The sequence below is a fragment of the Oncorhynchus mykiss genome, chromosome 16, assembly GCF_013265735.2.
Source record: "Oncorhynchus mykiss isolate Arlee chromosome 16, USDA_OmykA_1.1, whole genome shotgun sequence".
NCBI lineage: Eukaryota > Metazoa > Chordata > Actinopteri > Salmoniformes > Salmonidae > Oncorhynchus > Oncorhynchus mykiss.
The window spans coordinates 73,626,395-73,650,442 of record NC_048580.1 but is presented as its reverse complement, the minus strand read 5'-3'; the positions used below and the strand labels follow the sequence as shown (position 1 = coordinate 73,650,442).

Here is a 24,048-nt window from a genome sequence, read left to right as displayed (position 1 = left end):
AGTCTAATGAGAGGGAATGGCTAAGGATCTAAACACTCACGATCCTGCCCTGTGAGTGATCCTGTCCTGTGAGTGATCCTGTCCTGTGAGTGATCCTGTCCTGTGAGTGATCCTGTCCTGTGAGTGCTCCTGTCCTGTGAGTGATCCTGTCCTGTGAGTGATCCTGTCCTGTGAGTGATCCTGTCCTGTGAGTGATCCTGTCCTGTGAGTGATCCTGCCCTGTGAGTGATCCTGCCCCGTGAGTGATCCTGCCCCGTGAGTGATCCTGTGTAAACACAGCGTCTGTGTGTGTGTCTGTAAACACAGCTTCTGTGTGTGTGTCTGTAAACACAGCTTCTGTGTGTGTCTGTAAACACAGCTTCTGTGTGTGTGTGTGTGTGTGTGTGTGTGTGTGTGTGTGTGTCTCTGTGTGTGTGTGTGTGTGTGTGTGTGTGTGTGTGTGTGTGTGTGTGTGTGTGTACTCTACCTTGCTGGGTTTCTTCATGGGGTCTGTCTTGCTGTCAGTGCTGTCTGTGGAGGCTGCAGAGGGGGAGGTACGGCCACTAGACCGGAGGTCCTCATTGGTTGGAGACACTCGTCCATCAGGGCTGGCTGTCTGCTTCTTACGGCCACTACGGAGCGTCGACATCTGAAGACATGCGAGAAGGTTTGTTTCCACCAAATGAACAATGTACCTTTTCTCTCTCAGTTTTTAATTTACAGAATAAAAAAATAAATCTAAAAGTTCAATGTGTTTTCATCGCATTTTCAACTCTACCGATAGTTTTGTCACAAAAAATGGTTGAGTTTAAAATAGCAAATGTGTCTACATTGGTCTTGGTGCCTGCGCTCTAGCCAACCAGCTCTCAGATACAGTACGAGTAGGCTAGTCTACACGATGACATTATTATGGATAAGAGAGAGTGAAAATATTTTTTGGGTCAGTCAATCATCGATCGAACATCACTGCACTTTCAACCCCCCTGTGAAGTTCATCAGAACTTATTTAATCTGTAGACTAATAAACTGTATACTAGAGGGATCGACCGATTAATTAGGGACGATTTCAAGTTTCCATAACAATAGGTAATCGGCATTTTTGGACACCGATTATGGCCGATAACATCGCACTCCACGAGGAGACTGCGTGGCAGGCTGACTACCTGTTACTCCACGAGGAGACTGCGTGGCAGGCTGACTACCTGTTATGAGAGTGCAGCAAGGAGCCAAGGTAAGGTGCTAGCTAGCATTAAACTCATCTTATAAAAAACAATCAATCTTAACATAAATCACTAGTTAACTACACATGGTTGATGATATTACTAGTTTAACTAGATTGTCCTACGTTGCATATAATCGATGCGGTGCCTGTTAATTTATCATCGAATCACAGGCTACTTCGCCAAACGGGTGATTTAACAAGCGCATTCGCGAAAAAAAGCCCTGTTGTTGCACCAATGTGTACCTAACCGTGAACATCAATGCCTTTCTTAAAATCAATACACAAGTATATATTTTTAAACCTGCATATTTAGTTAATATTGCCTGCTAACATTAATTTATTTTAACTAGGGAAATTGTGTCACTTCTCTTGCGTTCAGTGCAAGCAGAGTCAGGGTATATGCAGCAGTTTGGGCCGCATGGCTCGTTGCGAGCTGTGTGAAGACCATTTCTTCCTAACGAAGACCGTAATTAATTTGCCAGAATTGTACGTAATTATGACATAACATTGAAGGTTGTACAATGTAACAGGAATATTTAGACTGATGGATGCCACCCGTTAGATAAAATACGGAACGGTTCTGTATTTGACTGAAAGAATAAACATTTTGTTTTCGAAATGATAGTTTCCGGATTTGACCATAATTAATGACCAAAGGCTTGTATTTCTGTGTGTTTATTATAATTAAGTCTATGATTTGATATTTGATAGAGCAGTCTGACTGAGCGGTGGTAGGAGGCAGCAGGCTCGTAAGCATTTATTCAAACTGCACTTTCCTGCGTTTGCCAGCAGCTCTTAGCAATGCTTGAATCACAGCGCTGTTTATGACTTCTAGCCTATCAACTCCTGAAATTAAGCTGGCAATACTAAAGTGCCTTTAAGAACATCCAATAGTCGAAGGTCTATGAAATACAAATGGTATAGAGGGAAATAGTCCTATAATAACTACAACCTAAAACTTCTTACCTGGGAATATTGAAGACTCATGTTAAAAGGAACCACCAGCTTTCATATGTTCTCATGTTCTGAGCAAGGAACTGAAACGTTAGCTTTCTTACATGACACATATTGCACTTTTACTTTCTCCAACACTGTTTTTGCATTATTTAAACCAAATTGAACATGTTTCATTATTTATTTGAGACTAAATAGATTTGATGTATTATATGAAGTTAAAATAAAAGTGTTCATTGTTAATTCAGTATTGTTGTAATCGTCATTATTACAAATATATATACATATATAAAAATAGGCATTGTTTATTTTTGTTTCTCCAATAATCGGTATCGGCGTTGAAATATCATAATCGGTCGACCTCTACTGTCAAGACGAGTCGTAGTGAGAAGACCACGCGTCATTGGTCATCGCGTGACTCCAAGTTGACTTCGATATGATGGTTATTATATCAATATTGGCGCATAAAGACATTTCTCACATTTATTTATTTTACCGACGCAAAAATAACCCATCATGTCGAACTAACAAATGATCTGTCCGCATTTATACAATTGTACCGAGACTTCCTGTTTCCATCACAGCTGTGGTGATTGTTTTGTATACAGTATGACTTTACTCGCACAAAACCTGTGGATGGAAACGAGATTATAGAGAAAGAAAGAGACGACAAAAAATGAGAAAGAAGAAAGAGCACAGACAGAGGGAAAGAGAAAGCGAGAGAAGAGAGACAGAAGAACGACAGAGAGAAAGCAATAGAGAGGGAGGGAGTCGTACCGATCCTCTGTTGCGTCGGGTCTTCATGCTATGCTTGCCGCTGAGTCCATCCTCATCCTCTTTGACGGGTTTGAACATAAACGGAGGCGGGTCCACGGGCTTCTCGATGGGGGGCAGCTCGCCGTACTTCTTAAAGTGGATACGACAGTCTGTACACAACAAGATGTTCTCTCTGCCCCCGTGGTGCCAGTCCTTAGAGGCTGAGAGAGACGGCAGAGACAGAGAACTCATCCATCACTACACACAGGGAGGCAGAGGACTCACACATCACTACACACGGAGACAGAGGACTCATACACACAGCTAGACAGGGAGACAGAGGACTCAAACATCACTACACACAGGGAGACAGAGGACTCATACACACAGCTAGACAGGGAGTCAGAGGACTCATACACATCACTACACACAGGGAGACAGAGGACTCATACACACAGCTAGACAGGGAGACAGAGGACTCATACACACAGCTAGACAGGGAGTCAGAGGACTCATACACACAGGGAGACAGAGGACTCAAACATCACTACACACAGCTAGACAGGGAGACAGAGGACTCATACACACAGCTAGACAGGGAGACAGAGGACTCATACACACAGGGAGACAGAGGACTCAAACATCACTACACACAGGGAGACAGAGGACTCATACACACAGCTAGACAGGGAGACAGAGGACTCATAAACATCACTACACACAGGGAGAAAGAGGACTCATACACACAGCTAGACAGGGAGACAGAGGACTCATACACATAGCTAGACAGGGAGACAGAGGACTCATACACACAGGGAGACAGAGGACTCAAACATCACTACACACAGGGAGACAGAGGACTCATACACACAGCTAGACAGGGAGACAGAGGACTCATACACACAGCTAGACAGGGAGACAGAGGACTCATACACACAGGGAGACAGAGGACTCAAACATCACTACACACAGGGAGACAGAGGACTCATACACACAGCTAGACAGGGAGACAGAGGACTCATACACAAAGCTAGACAGGGAGACAGAGGACTCATACACACAGCTAGAGAGGGAGACAGAGGACTCATACACACAGCTAGAGAGGGAGGCAGAGGACTCATAAACATCACTACACACAGGGAGACAGAGGACTCATACACACAGCTAGACAGTGAGACAGAGGACTCATACACATAGCAGAGGGAGTCAGGGGACTCATACACACAGCTAGACAGGGAGACAGAGGACTCATACACACAGCTAGACGGAGAGACAGAGGACTCATACACACAGCTAGACAGGGTGACAGAGGACTCACAGCTAGACGGAGAGACAGAGGACTCATACACACAGCTAGACAGGGTGACAGAAGACTCACAGCTAGATGGAGAGACAGAGGACTCATACACACAGCTAGACAGAGAGACAGAGGACTCATACAGGCCACGGCCCCGTCTCCGTTTTGAGGTGGGATTTAAACTGATCACAAACCATGAGGACTGTCACACCAGGTCACGGTGATGGTGTGTGTGTGTGTGTGTAACACAGCGATGATGGTACTTACTGGTGGTGAAACAGTGTCTGCAGGCGTAACCCTTCAGCTCCTGCTCACTGTCTTCACTGTCCAGGTCATCTTCACTGGCTGAACTCAGGTCTACTGGAGGAGAACAGAACACACCTTCAGTACCGAGCTAAACATCTCACTGGCTGAACTCAGGTCTACTGGAGGAGAACAGAACACACCTTCAGTACCGAGCTAAACATCTCACTGGCTGAACTCAGGTCTTCTGGAGGAGAACAGAACACACCTTCAGTATCGAGCTAAACATCTCACTGGCTGAACTCAGGTCTACTGGAGGAGAACAGAACACACCTTCAGTACCGAGCTAAACATCTCACTGGCTGAACTCCGGTCTACTGGAGGAGAACAGAACACACCTTCAGTACCGAGCTAAACATCTCACTGGCTGAACTCGGGTCTACTGGATGAGAACAGAACACACCTTCAGTACCGAGCTAAACATCTCACTGGCTGAACTCAGGTCTACTGGAGGAGAACAGAACACACCTTCAGTACCGAGCTAAACATCTCACTGGCTGAACTCAGGTCTACTGGATGAGAACAGAACACACCTTCAGTACCGAGCTAAACATCTCACTGGCTGACCTCAGGTCTACTGGAGGAGAACAGAACACACCTTCAGTACCGAGCTAAACATCTCACTGGCTGAACTCAGGTCTACTGGAGGAGAACAGAACACACCTTCAGTACCGAGCTAAACATGTCACTGGCTGAACTCAGGCGTACTGGAGGAGAACAGAACACACCTTCAGTACCGAGCTAAACATCTCACTGGCTGAACTCAGGTCTACTGGAGGAGAACAGAACACACCTTCAGTACCGAGCTAAACATCTCACTGGCTGAACTCAGGTCTACTGGATGAGAACAGAACACACCTTCAGTACCGAGCTAAACATCTCACTGGCTGAACTCAGGTCTACTGGAGGAGAACAGAACACACCTTCAGTACCGAGCTAAACATCTCACTGGCTGAACTCAGGTCTACTGGAGGAGAACAGAACACACCTTCAGTACCGAGCTAAACATCTCACTGGCTGAACTCAGGTCTACTAGAGGAGAACAGAACACACCTTCAGTACCGAGCTAAACATCTCACTGGCTGAACTCAGGTCTACTGGAGGAGAACAGAACACACCTTCAGTACCGAGCTAAACATCTCACTGGCTGAACTCAGGTCTACTGGAGGAGAACAGAACACACCTTCAGTACCGAGCTAAACATCTCACTGGCTGAACTCAGGTCTACTGGAGGAGAACAGAACACACCTTCAGTACCGAGCTAAACATCTCACCTTCTAAATAAAAACACGAGTACCGTTAGAAAAAAACAACTCGTCCAACTTTAGAAATACAATGCTGTCACATTAACATTGTTAAATAACAATGTATTAATTAAAGTGTTAAATAACAATGTATTAATTAAAGTTTGACCCCTCCAACACAGTAGTACAACATTTCTTCTTCCACTTACATTACAGAACTCTGAGGAGGGGGGTCTAGAAGGGGGGGTTGGAGAGTTGGTGTACTACTTACAGAACTCTGAGGAGGGGGGTCTAGACGGGGGGGGGTGGAGAGTTGGTGTCCTACTTACAGAACTCTGAGGAGGGGGGTCTAGAAGGGGGGGTTGGAGAGTTGGTGTACTACTTACAGAACTCTGAGGAGGGGGGTCTAGAAGGGGGGGTTGGAGAGTTGGTGTCCTACTTACAGAACTCTGAGGAGGGGGGTCTAGAAGGGGGGGTGGAGAGTTGGTGTACTACTTACAGAACTCTGAGGAGGGGGGTCTAGACGGGGGGGTGGAGAGTTGGTGTCCTACTTACAGAACTCTGAGGAGGGGGGTCTAGAAGGGGGGGTTGGAGAGTTGGTGTACTACTTACAGAACTCTGAGGAGGGGGGTCTAGACGGGGGGGGTGGAGAGTTGGTGTCCTACTTACAGAACTCTGAGGAGGGGGGTCTAGAAGGGGGGGGTTGGGGAGTTGGTGTACTACTTACAGAACTCTGAGGAGGGGGGTCTAGACGGGGGGGGGTGGAGAGTTGGTGTACTACTTACAGAACTCTGAGGAGGGGGGTCTAGACGGGGGGGTGGAGAGTTGGTGTCCTACTTACAGAACTCTGAGGAGGGGGGTCTAGAAGGGGGGGTGGAGAGTTGGTGTACTACTTACAGAACTCTGAGGAGGGGGGTCTAGAAGGGGGGGTTGGAGAGTTGGTGTCCTACTTACAGAACTCTGAGGAGGGGGGTCTAGAAGGGGGGGTGGAGAGTTGGTGTACTACTTACAGAACTCTGAGGAGGGGGGTCTAGAAGGGGGGGTGGAGAGTTGGTGTACTACTTACAGAACTCTGAGGAGGGGGGTCTAGACGGGGGGTGGAGAGTAGGTGTACTACTTACAGAACTCTGAGGAGGGGGGTCTAGAAGGGGGGGTGGAGAGTAGGTGTCCTACTTACAGAACTCTGGGGACTCTTCGTGAGAGGTTAGGGGTTAGGGTGGAGAATTGGTGTCCTACTTACAGAACTCTGGGGACTCTTCGTGAGAGGTTAGGCGTTAGGGTGGAGAGTTAGTGTACTACTTACAGAACTCTGGGGACTCTTCGTGAGAGGTTAGGGGTTAGGGTGGAGAGTTAGTGTCCTACTTACAGAACTCTGGGGACTCTTCGTGAGAGGTTAGGGGTTAGGGTGGAGAGTTAGTGTACTACTTACAGAACTCTGGGGACTCTTCGTGAGAGGTTAGGCATTAGGGTGGAGAGTTGGTGTCCTACTTACAGAACTCTGGGGACTCTTCGTGAGAGGTTAGGGGTTAGGGTGGAGAGTTAGTGTCCTACTTACAGAACTCTGAGGAGGGGGGTCTAGACGGGGGGTAGAGAGTTAGTGTCCTACTTACAGAACTCTGAGGACTCTTCGTGAGAGGTTAGGGGTTAGGGTGGAGAGTTAGTGTCCTACTTACAGAACTCTGAGGAGGGGGGTCTAGACGGGATGTTGACGGGGGTGGAGGGTTAGTGTCCTACTTACAGAACTCTGAGGAGGGGGGTCTAGACGGGGGGTAGAGAGTTAGTGTCCTACTTACAGAACTCTGAGGAGGGGGGTCTAGACGGGATGTTGACGGGGGTGGAGGCGGTGCGTGTCTTGATGCGTCGGAACACAGGCTGGCGACGGTGTCTACGGTGGGCCCTGGACGACGCTGCCTCAGGAGTCTTCTTCCAGTAGTAGTAGAAGGTTATCAACTCACCCTGCAAGGTAGACATGGGAGAGGGAGGATGAGAGCAGAACCACTGACAGCAGAACCACTGACAGCAGGACCACTGACAGCAGGACCACTGACAGCAGGACCACTGACAGCAGGACTACTGACAGCATGACCACTGACAGCAGAACCACTGACAGCATGACCACTGAGACCATGACTCCAGGACACTGAGACCATGACTCCAGGCCACTGAGACCATGACTCCAGGCCACTGAGACCATGACTCCAGGCCACTGAGACCATGACTCCAGGACACTGAGACCATGACTCCAGGCCACTGAGACCATGACTCCAGGACACTGAGACCATGACTCCAGGCCACTGAGACCATGACTCCAGGACACTGAGACCATGACTCCAGGCCACTGAGACCATGACTCCAGGCCACTGAGACCATGCTCTTTACTGAGGGAGGATGTCTGGCCACATTAACTAATGCTCTTTACTGAGGGAGGCTGTCTGGCCACATTAACTAATGCTCTTTACTGAGGGAAGCTGTCTGGCCACATTAACTAATGCTCTTTACTGGGGGAGGCTGTCTGGCCACATTAACTAATGCTCTTTACTGAGGGAGGCTGTCTGGCCACATTAACTAGTGCTCTTTACTGAGGGAGGCTGTCTGGCCACATTAACTAGTGCTCTTTACTGAGGGAGGCTGTCTGGCCACATTAACTAGTGCTCTTTACTGAGGGAGGCTGTCTGGCCACATTAACTAGTGCTCTTTACTGAGGGAGGCTGTCTGGCCACATTAACTAGTGCTCTTTACTGAGGGAGGCTGTCTGGCCACATTAACTAGTGCTCTTTACTGAGGGAGGCTGTCTGGCCACATTAACTAGTGCTCTTTACTGAGGGAGGCTGTCTGGCCACATTAACTAGTGCTCTTTACTGAGGGAGGCTGTCTGGCCACATTAACTAGTGCTCTTTACTGAGGGAGGCTGTCTGGCCACATTAACTAGTGCTCTTTACTGAGGGAGGCTGTCTGGCCACATTAACTAGTGCTCTTTACTGAGGGAGGCTGTCTGGCCACATTAACTAATGCTCTTTACTGAGGGAGGCTGTCTGGCCACATTAACTAATGCTCTTTACTGAGGGAGGCTGTCTGGCCACATTAACTAGTGCTCTTTACTGAGGGAGGCTGTCTGGCCACATTAACTAGTGCTCTTTACTGAGGGAGGCTGTCTGGCCACATTAACTAATGCTCTTTACTGAGGGAGGCTGTCTGGCCACATTAACTAGTGCTCTTTACTGAGGGAGGCTGTCTGGCCACATTAACTAATGCTCTTTACTGAGGGAGGCTGTCTGGCCACATTAACTAATGCTCTTTACTGAGGGAGGCTGTCTGGCCACATTAACTAATGCTCTTTACTGAGGGAGGCTGTCTGGCCACATTAACTAATGCTCTTTACTGAGGGAGGCTGTCTGGCCACATTAACTAATGCTCTTTACTGAGGGAGGCTGTCTGGCCACATTAACTAATGCTCTTTACTGAGGGAGGCTGTCTGGCCACATTAACTAGTGCTCTTTACTGAGGGAGGCTGTCTGGCCACATTAACTAATGCTCTTTACTGAGGGAGGCTGTCTGGCCACATTAACTAGTGCTCTTTACTGAGGGAGGCTGTCTGGCCACATTAACTAGTGCTCTTTACTGAGGGAGGCTGTCTGGCCACATTAACTAGTGCTCTTTACTGAGGGAGGCTGTCTGGCCACATTAACTAGTGCTCTTTACTGAGGGAGGCTGTCTGGCCACATTAACTAGTGCTCTTTACTGAGGGAGGCTGTCTGGCCACATTAACTAGTGCTCTTTACTGAGGGAGGCTGTCTGGCCACATTAACTAGTGCTCTTTACTGAGGGAGGCTGTCTGGCCACATTAACTAGTGCTCTTTACTGAGGGAGGCTGTCTGGCCACATTAACTAGTGCTCTTTACTGAGGGAGGCTGTCTGGCCACATTAACTAGTGCTCTTTACTGAGGGAGGCTGTCTGGCCACATTAACTAGTGCTCTTTACTGAGGGAGGCTGTCTGGCCACATTAACTAGTGCTCTTTACTGAGGGAGGCTGTCTGGCCACATTAACTAATGCTCTTTACTGAGGGAGGCTGTCTGGCCACATTAACTAATGCTCTTTACTGAGGGAGGCTGTCTGGCCACATTAACTAGTGCTCTTTACTGAGGGAGGCTGTCTGGCCACATTAACTAGTGCTCTTTACTGAGGGAGGCTGTCTGGCCACATTAACTAATGCTCTTTACTGAGGGAGGCTGTCTGGCCACATTAACTAGTGCTCTTTACTGAGGGAGGCTGTCTGGCCACATTAACTAATGCTCTTTACTGAGGGAGGCTGTCTGGCCACATTAACTAATGCTCTTTACTGAGGGAGGCTGTCTGGCCACATTAACTAATGCTCTTTACTGAGGGAGGCTGTCTGGCCACATTAACTAATGCTCTTTACTGAGGGAGGCTGTCTGGCCACATTAACTAATGCTCTTTACTGAGGGAGGCTGTCTGGCCACATTAACTAATGCTCTTTACTGAGGGAGGCTGTCTGGCCACATTAACTAGTGCTCTTTACTGAGGGAGGCTGTCTGGCCACATTAACTAGTGCTCTTTACTGAGGGAGGCTGTCTGGCCACATTAACTAGTGCTCTTTACTGAGGGAGGCTGTCTGGCCACATTAACTAGTGCTCTTTACTGAGGGAGGCTGTCTGGCCACATTAACTAGTGCTCTTTACTGAGGGAGGCTGTCTGGCCACATTAACTAGTGCTCTTTACTGAGGGAGGCTGTCTGGCCACATTAACTAGTGCTCTTTACTGAGGGAGGCTGTCTGGCCACATTAACTAGTGCTCTTTACTGAGGGAGGCTGTCTGGCCACATTAACTAGTGATCTGGTTAGAGACCATTTACAAGACGTATTATTCCCCTGTAATTATCACAACCTACAGGGGATCCCTCCACGGTGTTAAGGGTCTGAACAGCCCTCCACAGTGTTAAGGGTCTGAACAGCCCTCCACGGTGTTAAGAGTCTGAACAGCCCTCCACGGTGTTAAGAGTCTGAACAGCCCTCCACGGTGTTAAGGGTCTGAACAGCCCTCCACGGTGTAAAGAGTCTGAACAGCCCTCCACGGTGTTAAGGGTCTGAACAGCCCTCCACGGTGTTAAGAGTCTGAACAGCCCTCCACGGTGTTAAGAGTCTGACCAGCCCTCCACGGTGTTAAGAGTCTGAACAGCCCTCCACGGTGTTAAGAGTCTGAACAGCCCTCCACGGTGTAAAGAGTCTGAACAGCCCTCCACGGTGTTAAGGGTCTGAACAGCCCTCCACGGTGTAAAGAGTCTGAACAGCCCTCCACGGTGTTAAGGGTCTGAACAGCCCTCCACGGTGTAAAGAGTCTGAACAGCCCTCCACGGTGTTAAGGGTCTGAACAGCCCTCCACGGTGTTAAGGGTCTGAACAGCCCTCCACGGTGTAAAGAGTCTGAACAGCCCTCCACGGTGTTAAGGGTCTGAACAGCCCTCCACGGTGTTAAGGGTCTGAACAGCCCTCCACGGTGTTAAGGGTCTGAACAGCCCTCCACGGTGTAAAGAGTCTGAACAGCCCTCCACAGTGTTAAAGAGTCTGAACAGCCCTCCACGGTGTTAAGGGTCTGAACAGCCCTCCACGGTTATAAGGGTCTGAACAGCCCTCCACTGTGTTAAGGGTCTGAACAGCCCTCCAAGGTGTTAAGGGTCTGAACAGCCCTCCAAGGTGTTAAGGGTCTGAACAGCCCTCCACGGTGTTAAAGCCTATTGATTGATTTGGTCCTCTCCGTCAGTGTTGCTACCTTTTCAGCAAACAGTGTCTGCCCCTCTCTCTCTAGCCGGGCCAGCTGGTGAGGGCAGGGATCTGGCTGGGGGTGAGCGTGCAGGTAAAGTAATCTGGCGAGACGTCCTGATGTGAAATCTAATTGAACTGTGTAGATCACAGCGAGTACTAGAGCAGCCTGAGTGTGTTGTCTGCTCTGTGATTAATGACCATTCTCCCCCCAGCAGCCCCCCCCCAGCAGCCCTCCGCCTCCCCACCCCCCCCAGCAGCCCTCCGCCTCTCCCCCCCAGCAGCTCGACAGCCCAACCCACGACAACCACAAACCAACACACAGAAAAAAGGTTGCTGTGGCCCTAAAATCACTTACAGTAAGTCACACATCATTATATTATCCAGGAATAAAAGTCCACAAACTAAATTGCAGAGATTTGAAAAGGAAACTAACAGGAGTAGATGAGTGGAAAACAGGAGATGCTTCAAAAGGGATTGGCTGTTGATTAGAATGTTCTGGAACCACAGGGAAATAATATGTTAATAAAACCTTTGTTTCCTGTCTTTCTCTTCATCTTTGGCGCAGTGGTCTAAAGGCAACGCATCTCAGTGCTAGAGGCTTCACTACAGACACCCTGGTTCGAATCCAGGCTGTATCACAACCGGCCGTGATTTGGGAGTCCCATAGGGCGGCGCACAATTGGCCCAGGGTCGCCCGGGTTTGGCCGGTGTTGGCCGTCATTGTAAATAAGAATTAGTTCTTAACCGACTTGCCTAGTTAAATAAATTGTTAAATAAAATAAATAGTTTTACTCTGCCTTGCTGCTACTAGCTTGCATGAGTAGTAAATGGAGTCCATCTGCATCACACCAGAGTCCAACATAAACAGAGGAGATCTGCCACACAGTGAAGAACGGCTAGATGAGCGGAGGAGTGTGTCTCTGTTCAGTCCTGTGGTTGTGAGGGGCCTCATGTGGTGAATTAGTATCAAACAGACAGATTTGACAGAGGGTTTAAATAGCTCCACTAACCTGCCCGTCTGTCAAAGTTTCTCTGAAAGCCATATATCCCATGATCTCTTGTTCTTTTACCAGACATAAACGTCACTAACTGTCATCGCGGCATATGCTTGGGAATATGATGTTTGTTTTGTTTCACTGGTTTATACTGCGTAAAATGTCAAATATATTTCACACCAAAAAAATATATATTTCCACACTAAAACAGATCTGTAGAAGCCAGTGAACTATTGTTTTTACAATGATGTACTAAAATATGAAATATTTTTTGTCCAGAGAGCTAGCTACATGAGACTAGCTGAAAGCTCTCAGAACACGATAGTGACAACATAAGCTTGGTATTATATAAGGCCTTCTAGCATGCTGGCTGCTTCCTTCTGCAGGAGATGAGTGTTCTGGTGGATTATCATCAGACAAGGAAAGGGATTAGCTTATATCACCACGTCTGCTATGACCTCACTCTCTCTGCTCCCCTCCCTCTCAGTCTCACTGCTATGACCTCACTCTCTCTGCTCCCCTCCCTCTCAGTCTCACTGCTATGACCTCACTCTCTCTGCTCCCCTGCCTCTCAGTCTCACTGCTATGACCTCACTCTCTCTGATTCCCTCCCTCTCAGTCTCACTGCTATGACCTCACTCTCTCTGACTCCCTCCCTCTCAGTCTCACTGCTATGACCTCACTCTCTCTGCTCCCCTCCCTCTCAGTCTCACTGCTATGACCTCACTCTCTCTGCTCCCCTCCCTCAGTCTCACTGCTATGACCTCACTCTCTCTGCTCCCCTCCCTCTCAGTCTCACTGCTATGACCTCACTCTCTCTGCTCCCCTCCCTCAGTCTCACTGCTATGACCTCACTCTCTCTGCTCCCCTCCCTCTCAGTCTCACTGCTATGACCTCACTCTCTCTGCTCCCCTCCCTCAGTCTCACTGCTATGACCTCACTCTCTCTGCTCCCCTCCCTCAGTCTCACTGCTATGACCTCACTCTCTCTGCTCCCCTCCCTCTCAGTCTCACTGCTATGACCTCACTCTCTCTGCTCCCCTCCCTCTCAGTCTCACTGCTATGACCTCACTCTCTCTGATTCCCTCCCTCTCAGTCTCACTGCTATGACCTCACTCTCTCTGATTCCCTCCCTCTCAGTCTCACTGCTATGACCTCACTCTCTCTGCTCCCCTCCCTCTCAGTCTCACTGCTATGACCTCACTCTCTCTGCTCCCCTCCCTCTCAGTCTCACTGCTATGACCTCACTCTCTCTGCTCCCCTCCCTCTCAGTCTCACTGCTATGACCTCACTCTCTCTGATTCCCTCCCTCTCAGTCTCACTGCTATGACCTCACTCTCTCTGCTTACCTCCCTCTGTCTCACTGCTATGACCTCACTCTCTCTCACTGCTATGACCTCACTCTCTCTGCTCCCCTCCCTCTGTCTCACTGCTATGACCTCACTCTCTCTGCTCCCTTCCCTCTCAGTCTCACTGCTATGACCTCACTCTCTCTGATTCCCTCCCTCTCAGTCTCACTGCTATGACCTCACTCTCTCTGCTTACCTCCCTCTGTCTCACTGCTATGACCTCACTCTCTCTGCTCCCCTCCCTCAGTCTCACTGCTATGACCTCACTCTCTCTGCTCCCCTCCCTCTGTCTCACTGCTATGACCTCACTCTCTCTCACTGCTATGACCTCACTCTCTCTGCTCCCCTCCCTCTGTCTCACTGCTATGACCTCACTCTCTCTGCTCCCCTCCCTCTCAGTCTCACTGCTACAACTCCCTCACTCTCTCTGCTCCCCTTCCCTCTCAGTCTCACTGCTATGACCTCACTCTCTCTGCTCCCCTCCCTCTCAGTCTCACTGCTACAACTCCCTCACTCTCTCTGCTCCCCCCTCCCTCTCAGTCTCACTGCTATGACCTCACTCTCTCTGCTCCCCTCCCTCTCAGTCTCAGTGCTATGACCTCACACTCTCTGCTCCCCTCCCTCTGTCTCACTGCTGTGAACTCACTCTCTGCTCCCCTCCCTCTCAGTCTCACTGCTACATCTCCCTCACTCTCTCTGCTCCCCTTCCCTCTCAGTCTCACTGCTATGACCTCACACTCTCTGCTCCCCTCCCTCTCAGTCTCACTGCTATGACCTCACTCTCTCTGCTCCCCCCTCCCTCTCAGTCTCACTGCTACAACTCCCTCACTCTCTCTGCTCCCCTTCCCTCTCAGTCTCACTGCTATGACCTCACACTCTCTGCTCCCCTTCCCTCTCAGTCTCACTGCTATGACCTCACACTCTCTGCTCCCCTCCCTCTCAGTCTCACTGCTACAACTCCCTCACTCTCTCTGCTCCCCTTCCCTCTCAGTCTCACTGCTATGACCTCACTCTCTGCTCCCCTCCCTCTCAGTCTCACTGCTACAACTCCCTCACTCTCTCTGCTCCCCTCCCTCTCAGTCTCACTGCTATGACCTCACTCTCTCTGCTCCCCTTCCCTCTCAGTCTCACTGCTATGACCTCACTCTCTCTGCTCCCCCCTCCCTCTCAGTCTCACTGCTATGACCTCACTCTCTCTGCTCCCCTTCCCTCTCAGTCTCACTGCTACAACTCCCTCACTCTCTCTGCTCCCCTTCCCTCTCAGTCTCACTGCTATGACCTCACTCTCTGCTCCCCTCCCTCTCAGTCTCACTGCTACAACTCCCTCACTCTCTCTGCTCCCCTCCCTCTCAGTCTCACTGCTACAACTCCCTCACTCTCTCTGCTCCCCTTCCCTCTCAGTCTCACTGCTATGACCTCACTCTCTGCTCCCCCTTCCCTCTCAGTCTCACTGCTATGACCTCACTCTCTCTGCTCCCCCTTCCCTCTCAGTCTCACTGCTATGACCTCACTCTCTCTGCTCCCCTTCCCTCTCAGTCTCACTGCTATGACCACACTCTCTCTGCTCCCCCTTCCCTCTCAGTCTCACTGCTATGACCTCACTCTCTCTGCTCCCCTTCCCTCTCAGTCTCACTGCTATGACCTCACTCTCTCTGCTCCCCTTCCCTCTCAGTCTCACTGCTATGACCTCACACTCTCTGCTCCCCTCCCTCTGTCTCACTGCTATGACCTCACACTCTCTGCTCCCCTCCCTCTCAGTCTCACTGCTACAACTCCCTCACTCTCTCTGCTCCCCTTCCCTCTCAGTCTCACTGCTATGACCTCACACTCTCTGCTCCCCTCCCTCTCAGTCTCACTGCTACAACTCCCTCACTCTCTCTGCTCCCCTTCCCTCTCAGTCTCACTGCTATGACCTCACACTCTCTGCTCCCCTTCCCTCTCAGTCTCACTGCTATGACCTCACTCTCTGCTCCCCTCCCTCTCAGTCTCACTGCTATGACCTCACTCTCTCTGCTCCCCCCTCCCTCTCAGTCTCACTGCTATGACCTCACACTCTCTGCTCCCCTCCCTCTCAGTCTCACTGCTATGACCTCACTCTCTCTGCTCCCCCCTCCCTCTCAGTCTCACTGCTATGACCTCACTCTCTCTGCTCCCCCCTCCCTCTCAGTCTCACTGCTATGACCTCACTCTCTCTGCTCCCCTCCCTCTCAGTCTCACTGCTATGACCTCACTCTCTCTGCTCCCCTTCCCTCTCAGTCTCACTGCTATGACCTCACTCTCTCTGCTCCCCCTTCCCTCTCAGTCTCACTGCTATGACCTCACTCTCTGCTCCCCTCCCTCTCAGTCTCACTGATACGGTCACTTCAAATGCTACACATTTGATGGTTAAGGTTAACAAATGTTACGTTTATAACTACTTGTGAGGTAGGTAGGGAGGGATGTCAAAGTGGAAGAAACTTTTGAAAATATATATGAAAAAATATATTTTAAAAATCATGAAAAATAAAACATGTAATATATTTTGAGTAGATTAGAATTCAAACCCCCTGAGTCAATACACGAATCACCTTTGGCAGCGATTACAGCTGTGAGTCTTTCTGGGTAATTTCTCGGAGAGCTCTCCACACCTAGTTTCTGCAACAGAAACTATCATTGCTAGACAAGCTATCATTGCTAGACAACCATTTTCAGGTCTTGCCATAGATTGTCAAGTAGATTAAAGTTAAAACTGTATCTCGGGCCCTCAGGATCAACTCCAGTGTAGATTAGGCCTTGTGTTTTAGGTTATTGTCCTGCTGATAGGTCACAATTCATCTCCCAGTGTCTGTTGGGAAAGCAGACAACCAGATTTTCGTCTAGGATGTTGCCTGTGCTTAACTCCATTCTGGTTATTTCTCATCCTGAAAAACTCTCCATTCTGTGCATGCTTCTTTCTTTTCACTCTGCAGTTGCTCCACAATACTATGCTAATTGACAATGTAGTTGATCCATCCATAGTTTTTCCTCCTATCACAGCCATTAAACAAACTGTTTTAAAGTCAACATTGCGCATCATGGTGAAATCCCTGAGCGGTTTCCTTCCTCTCCGGCAACTGAGTTAGTGACTGGGTGTATTGATTCACCATCCAAAGTGTAATTAATAACTTCACCATGCTCAAAGGGATATTCAAAGTCTGGTTTTAATTAGTTTTACCCATCTCCCAATTGTTGCCCTTCTTCGCGAAGCATTGGAAAACCTCCCTGGTCTTTGTGGTTGAATATCATCCTTGATGTAACGTAATAAAATGTGTAAAATAATCAAGGGATCTGAATTCTTTCCGAATGCACTGTGTGTGTGTGTGTGTGTGGTACATTCGGAAAGAATTCAGACCCTTTGACTTTCTCCACATTTTGATAGTTATAGTTTTCCCCCTCATCAATCTACACACAATACCCAATTAATGACAAAGCAAAAACAGGTTAAATAGGTGTGTGTTACGCTCTGTGTGTCCTAGGCTAGGGGACGAGTGAATAGGATTGGCACGGTAATTGAATTTCGACGGTTAGGGATGAAAACCGTTGTGAAAATAAAAATCAGTCATAGGGACCCTCCTGAGTGGCGCAGCGGTCTAAGGCACTGCATCACAGTGGCAGAGTTGTCACTACAGACCCGGGTTTGATCCCGGGCTGTTGGTGGGAGTGGCTTCCGGATGAAGTGGGCGGGTGTTAAGAAGCGGGATTCGGCGGGTCAGGTTTCGGAGGACGCATGATTCGACCTGTTAGGGAGTTGAAGCGATGAGACGAGATCGACATTTGGGGAGGTAAAGAGAAAAAAACCTCAACAAAAATTCAGCTGACTGAAACGGGAGGGTCATTCGTCCATGTTTCGGCTGTAACATGGACTCATTGTGATGAAACTTTGTTGCTCCTTGCTGAAACAAACAAAACGACTCTTTGGATGCTTAGGCAACGGCCCCCACAATGCAGCAGCACACCGAAATATAATTAATAGACTGGGCCATTGTCTTATGTCATCCCTACGTGACTCCTCCCTCAACCGATCTGTCTTGTGGGATGAGGAACTCATCTATAAAAGTCTAGATTTTGCTCATTTGTCTAACCCTAGTTCCTAATTCTGAAAAGTACTTCGCACTCGGTGTCTTTGATGCACAGCACACTACGGCAAACCATGCTCCAGCGTAGAGCAAGCTAGTTTGAACGGTCATACGCTAGCTAGTTTGAATGGTCATACGCTAGCTAGTTTGAACGGTCATACGCTAGCTAGATTGAATGGTCATACGCTAGCTAGTTTGAATAGTCATACGCTAGCTAGTTTGAACGGTCATACGCTAGCTAGTTTGAACGGTCATACGCTAGCTATATGAATAGTCATACGCTAGATAGTATGAATGGTCATACGCTAGCTAGTTTGAATAGTCATACGCTAGATAGTATGAATGGTCATACGCTAGCTAGTTTGAACGGTCATACGCTAGCTAGTTTGAATGGTCATACGCTAGCTAGTTTGAATGGTCGTACGCTAGCTAGTTTGAATGGTCATACGCTAGCTAGTTTGAACGGTCATACGCTAGCTAGTTTGAACGGCCATACGCTAGCTAGTTTGCCAGCTTGTTGTTGAAGTTGTACGGAACCAAAGTTGTGGGACTGTTGTCAGTCAGATACATGCTGATTTCTGAGAACTGGCTCTGTGTCTCGCTACTCTGGAACATTTGGCCAACGTGATGACATCACAGAGAGGAGTCCAGCTGTAGAACTCGGCGCACCAATCACAGCGGAACAGAATGAAAACTCATTTGGGAATTAGCGAGAACTTCACTGCACTAGCTAGCATGTGTATTCAGCATGGAGTGTGTGAACTGGCGTTGTTGGCATCCCTGCCTTTCATTTCATACAGCCAGCAAGCAGACACTGGTTCAGCCAGCAAGCAGACACTAACATCAGCTAGTACATTTTTTGTGCACATTTAGAATTTCATAATTACTGATTCTACACGGGGAAGGACAGGGCCGGGGGGCTGGTGTTCCTGTGCTACACAGGGCAGTGCAGGCTAAGGGTGAGGGCTAAAATACGGTATTTACACACTGATCTCAGCTCGCCCCCTCTCTCTCTACTTTTCCCTGCTCTCTCCATTTTTCTCCCTCTCCTCTCCCCAGCTCTATTCTTCTCCCTCTGCTCTTTCCCTCTCTCTCTTCCTCTCTGCTCTTTCTGCAGGCTAAACAGATGGTTAGTGTTTTTCCTGGCAGATTTGTGACAAGAGTCACAAAAGGCCCCTGCTTTGACACCAAGCCAAACGGTTAAGGCAGTTACTGGCAGGAGCAGGGGAAGAGGAGGAGGAGAGAACAGGGGAGGAGGGGGAAGGAGGGAGGCAGAAGCCAGAGCAGGGGAAGAGAAGGGGGGAGGAGGGGAGAGAGAGGGAGAGCGGGGAAGTGCTGAGAGAGAAATAAGAGAGAAAAACATTGGAAAACAAATCAACCCTGAATCTAACCAGCCCTTCCTAAAACCTCTCCCACATTTCAGACGAATGAGCTGTTGCTGTGAGATTACAGAGGTGGGGGGAGGGACCAGCAGGAGAGAATGTCATGACTGGGTTGGGTTAGGGTTAGCTACAGAGTTGAGTAAACAACTACGATTGCAGCCAGGCAGAGTGGCTCAGAGGAGGAGTCTAACTATCATTACAGCAAGGGGGAGGAGTCTGACTATCATTACAACAAGGGGGAGGAGTCTGTTGATCTGACAACAACAATAAGGACACCTGCTCTTTCCATGACAGACTGACCAGGTGAATCCAGGTAAAAGCTATGATCCTTTATTGATGTGACCTGTTAAAACCTAAGGCTAGGGGGGCACTATTTTCACGTCCGGATGAAAAGTGTGCCCAAAGTAAACTGCCTGCTACTCAGGCCCAGAAGCCAGGATATGCATATTATTGGTAGATTTGGATAGAAAAAACGCTAAAGTTTCTAAAACTGTTTGAATGATGTCTGTGAGTATAACAGAACTTATTTGGCAGGCGAAACACCGAGGACAAAACATCCAGGATATTTAAAAAAAAAATTTGAGGTCACTCTCTTTTCAATGGGTTTTCAATGGGAATCTAGAATTCCAAGGCAGTTGCTTGCAGTTCCTATCGCTTCCACTGGATGTCAACAGTCTTTAGAAATTGGTTGATGTTTTTCCTTTTGAGAAATGAAAAAGCAGCCCTGTTCAGAACGAGGGTAGAGAGAAGTGTACTGTTTGTTAGTGGCGCGTGACCTGAAAGCTCGCCCCACTTTGTTTTCCTCCGGTATTGAACACAGTTTATTCCGTCTTAAATTTTATCGATTATTTACGTTTAAAAATACCTAAAGTTGTATTAGGAAAGTTGTTTGAAATGTTTGGATCAAGTTTACCGGTAACTTATTAGATAATGTGTAGTCATGTTGTGTTGAGTTGGAACCGGTGTATTTTCTGAATCATACGCGCCAAATAAATGGACATTTTGGATATATAACAACAGAATTTATCGAACAAAAGGACCATTTGTGATGTTTAATGGACATATTGGAGTGCCAACAGAAGAAGATCTTCAAAGGTAAGGCATGAATTATATCGTTATTTCTGACTTTTGTGTTGTGCCTGACGGGTTGAATTATGATTGTCATGTGTTTGTTTAATGGGGTCCTCAGATAACAGCATGGTTTGCTTTCGCAGTAAAGCCTTTTTGAAATCTGACACTGTGGCTGGATTAACAAGAAGTTCATCTTTAAACCCATGTTTAACACTTGTATGATTTATTAATTATTATTATTATGAGTATTTCTGTTTTTGAATTTGGCGCTCTGCTATTTCACTGGGTGTTGTCAAATCAATCCCGTTAACGAAGGGATCACTAAGGAGTTAAATCCACTTCAATCAGTGTAGATGAAGGGGAGGAGACAGGTTAAAGAAGGATTTCAGAGGGTGCGAGGGCAAGACGAAAGTTAAGTGCCCTTGAACGGGGTTTGGTAGTATGGATTTCTTCCAGCACTGAGCTAATTTTAGGTAGGCGCGAACGTGAACATCTGCGAAAATTCTGTGTAACTTCCGGCGCGAGTTTACTGTGAACACCTGAGGTTGTACCTGCTTTACGTTATGTTTTAACAGTGGTCAAGGAGGCTGCTGTAGCTATTTGATCATAATGGAGGTACCTACCAGAGTGGCCTACCATCAAAAATTCTAAATCACAATTACCTTCAGTAGAGTGGAGCATTGTGGGGGAAAAACTACAACGTTCAGTGAAGTTCTTCTCTGCCACATACCGAAGAGCGGGGAACGAGGAGCAGAACGCGGAGCAGAACGAGGAGCGGGGAATGAGGAGCAGAACGAGGAGCGGGGAACGAGGAGCAGAACGAGGAGCGGGGAACGAGGAGCAGAACGAGGAGCGGGGAACGAGGAGCAGAACGAGGAGCGGGGAACGAGGAGCGGGGAACGAGGAGCAGAACGAGGAGCAGATCGTGGAGCGGGGAACGATGAGCGGGGAACGATGAGCGGGGAACGAGGAGCGGGTAACGAGGAGCGGGGAACGAGGAGCGGGGAACGAGGAGCAGAACGAGGAGCAGAACGAGGAGCAGAACGAGGAGCGGGGAACGAGGAGCGGGGAACGAGGAGCGGGGAACGAGGAGCAGATCGAGGAGCAGATCGAGGAGCAGGTCGAGGAGCAGGTCGAGGAGCGGGGAACGAGGAGCAGAACGAGGAGCAGAACGAGGAGCAGAACGAGGAGCAGAACGAGGAGCAGATCGAGGAGCAGATCGAGGAGCAGATCGAGGAGCAGATCGAGGAGCAGATCGAGGAGCAGAACGAGGAGCGGGGAACGAGGAGCGGGGAACGAGGAGCGGGGAACGAGGAGCAGAACGAGGAGCGGGGAACGAGGAGCGGGGAACGAGGAGCGGGGAACGAGGAGCAGAACGAGGAGCAGAACGAGGAGCAGAACGAGGAGCAGAACGAGGAGCAGAACGAGGAGCGGGGAACGAGGAGCAGAACGAGGAGCAGAACGAGGAGCTCCACACTCGCTCGCTGAAAGTCACAGCCCGAATGTTTCCTCCTCTTCAAAAGATGCCAACACCTGCAAGATCTTGATTTGTCAAAAATAAACTAGTGATGAAAAACCCAAGGAACTAACGCACCTCATCATGTAAGGCATCCCATTGTATCATGACAGAGCTACGCTAACATTTATTTTTACGTGGTCTGTTCACGAGAGATTAAATGATTCTTAACGGAAATTAAATATACAGTACGTTGTCTCTTATCTAATGCTTTAGTAACACTAATTGGGTCTCTTATACAGTTACAAAAAAAAGAACGGCAACAATATATCTCCAGCTACATATTAATACATTGCTTCCACCAAGGTCAACACAGTCGGAGCCCCGACGGCTTCTGAAACAGACAGCCACTCCTGTCTGTGGTCCCTGTAAGCGCAGTACAGAACAGCACAGGGCAGAGAGAGCAAATGTGCACTGGGGGGGAAGAAAAAAAAGGCCTTGGCTGATGGAACAGTGTGTGCGCGTGCCTGTGTGTGTTTCTCGCCTGGCGGTTAAATAGGCAGGCGGATCCCCGCTGCGCCAATCCTTTCTCCCACTGAATGACCGAGCTGTGTTTTCACAGGTCAGGGATACACACGCCAGAGAATCACCACTCTCTCCCCGTTTCACTGCTGTAAGCGCTTTTACAAATCAAAGCAGATTGGACATACTGCTACAGAGCCTTTTTACAGGGCGGGTTGATCCCTACGCCTGCTACAGAGCCTTTATACAGGGCGGGTTGATCCCTACGTCTGTTACAGAGCCTTTTTACAGGGCGGGTTGATCCCTACGCCTCACCTAACCTTGATAAGCTAATCCACCTAATATAAATCACATAGTGGAGCCTTGCAAAGGGATCTCCTGTCCTCCTCGTTAATCTATTTCATTGTTTTGTTCATACTAGAAAGTGTCAAGGTTTGAAATGCACTTTCAAATCCGGTTTGATTTGATACAGTAGGACCTCTTCCTGTACTACATCTATTAGCTAGAACAGACAGGGGTTGAGTGACTACAGGCCAAAAGCCTGCTGTCTGCTGCGGTCTATTTGCTGATGATGTTGCCTACACCAAGCAACCTGTTTTCTGAAATGATCTGATAAAAAAAAATTCAATTTTATTTGGAATGACAAGCCAGACAAAATGATTAAATATGAAAGAATAAGTCATACAAAAGTTTTACTTAAATACAAACTGGTTCTCTAGCAAATAAGTAAGAAAGTCTCACCTCATATTCAAGAATGGCCTTTTCCCCTTTATTCAGATTACAACCTCGCACTTTCGGGTATTTGCAAACGAAATGTCCAAAATATCGTTATTTTTAAAAACAAGCCATAGAAAGTCGGTTGCAATTTCAGTTGAATCCATAGGAAAAGACAGAACAAATAAAACAACAAATATACTACTTCATAAAAAAATGGATCGAAAAATTAGTTAAAAAAGTAATATTCTTAGTAAATTATATCATAAATAGATAGGACTGGTGGAGTTATGTCACACACGCGGCTAACAGAAACATATGTAAATGTCTGCTCTACCCAAAATTACAGCGTTACCGCAAAAATGTGGAAAAGAGTAAGGAACTTATCTTTCGGCATTAAATACCAAAGTACCTTAAAGAAAAGCCTGACGAATACAAAAATATACCAGTTTCACTGAAGGACCAAACATGACGAATACAAAAATATACCAGTTTCACTGAAGGACCAAACATGACGAATAAAAAAATATACCAGTTTCACTGAAGGACCAAACATGACGAATACAAACATATACCAGTTTCACTGAAGGACCAAACATGACGAATACAAAAATATACCAGTTTCACTGAAGGACCAAACATGACGAATACAAAAATATACCAGTTTCACTGAAGGACCAAACATGACGAATACAAAAATATACCAGTTTCACTGAAGGACCAAACAAAAAAAAGGGACAGGTTTGCCACAGATTGCAAAACAGTTGGGAAGAGATTTGACATATCGATTCCATGGCACATGATATATATATCATATATATATATATATATATGGGGGATACAACCTTCCAGGCTCTACAGATTTTGCTGCTTAGAGACAGTCAATAGATAATTTATTTTGGTACTGTCCATATGTAGCTTGTTTTTGGTCAC

The 24,048-nt window shown here is 48.0% G+C and overlaps 1 protein-coding gene across 15 annotated transcripts in view; it reads right to left on the bottom strand.

Moving 5' to 3' along the window:
• The window catches only part of LOC110491178 (arginine-glutamic acid dipeptide repeats protein), a 336,789-nt gene that overhangs the window by 10,448 nt on the left and 302,293 nt on the right, over nucleotides 1-24,048 (bottom strand). For 9 of the 15 annotated variants that reach the window (XM_036947766.1, XM_036947767.1, XM_036947770.1 and 6 more), the window contains 4 exons: nucleotides 7,549-7,711; nucleotides 4,476-4,568; nucleotides 2,933-3,132; nucleotides 467-628 (listed from right to left, as the gene is read on the bottom strand). In XM_036947766.1, coding sequence (XP_036803661.1) covers nucleotides 467-628; nucleotides 2,933-3,132; nucleotides 4,476-4,568; nucleotides 7,549-7,711 — 618 coding nt within the window. Of the gene's footprint in view, nucleotides 1-466; nucleotides 629-2,932; nucleotides 3,133-4,475; nucleotides 4,569-5,969; nucleotides 5,989-6,026; nucleotides 6,060-7,428; nucleotides 7,493-7,548; nucleotides 7,712-24,048 lie in introns of those variants that run through there. The other 6 variants (XM_036947769.1, XM_036947773.1, XM_036947775.1 and 3 more) reach the window with 6 other exon arrangements.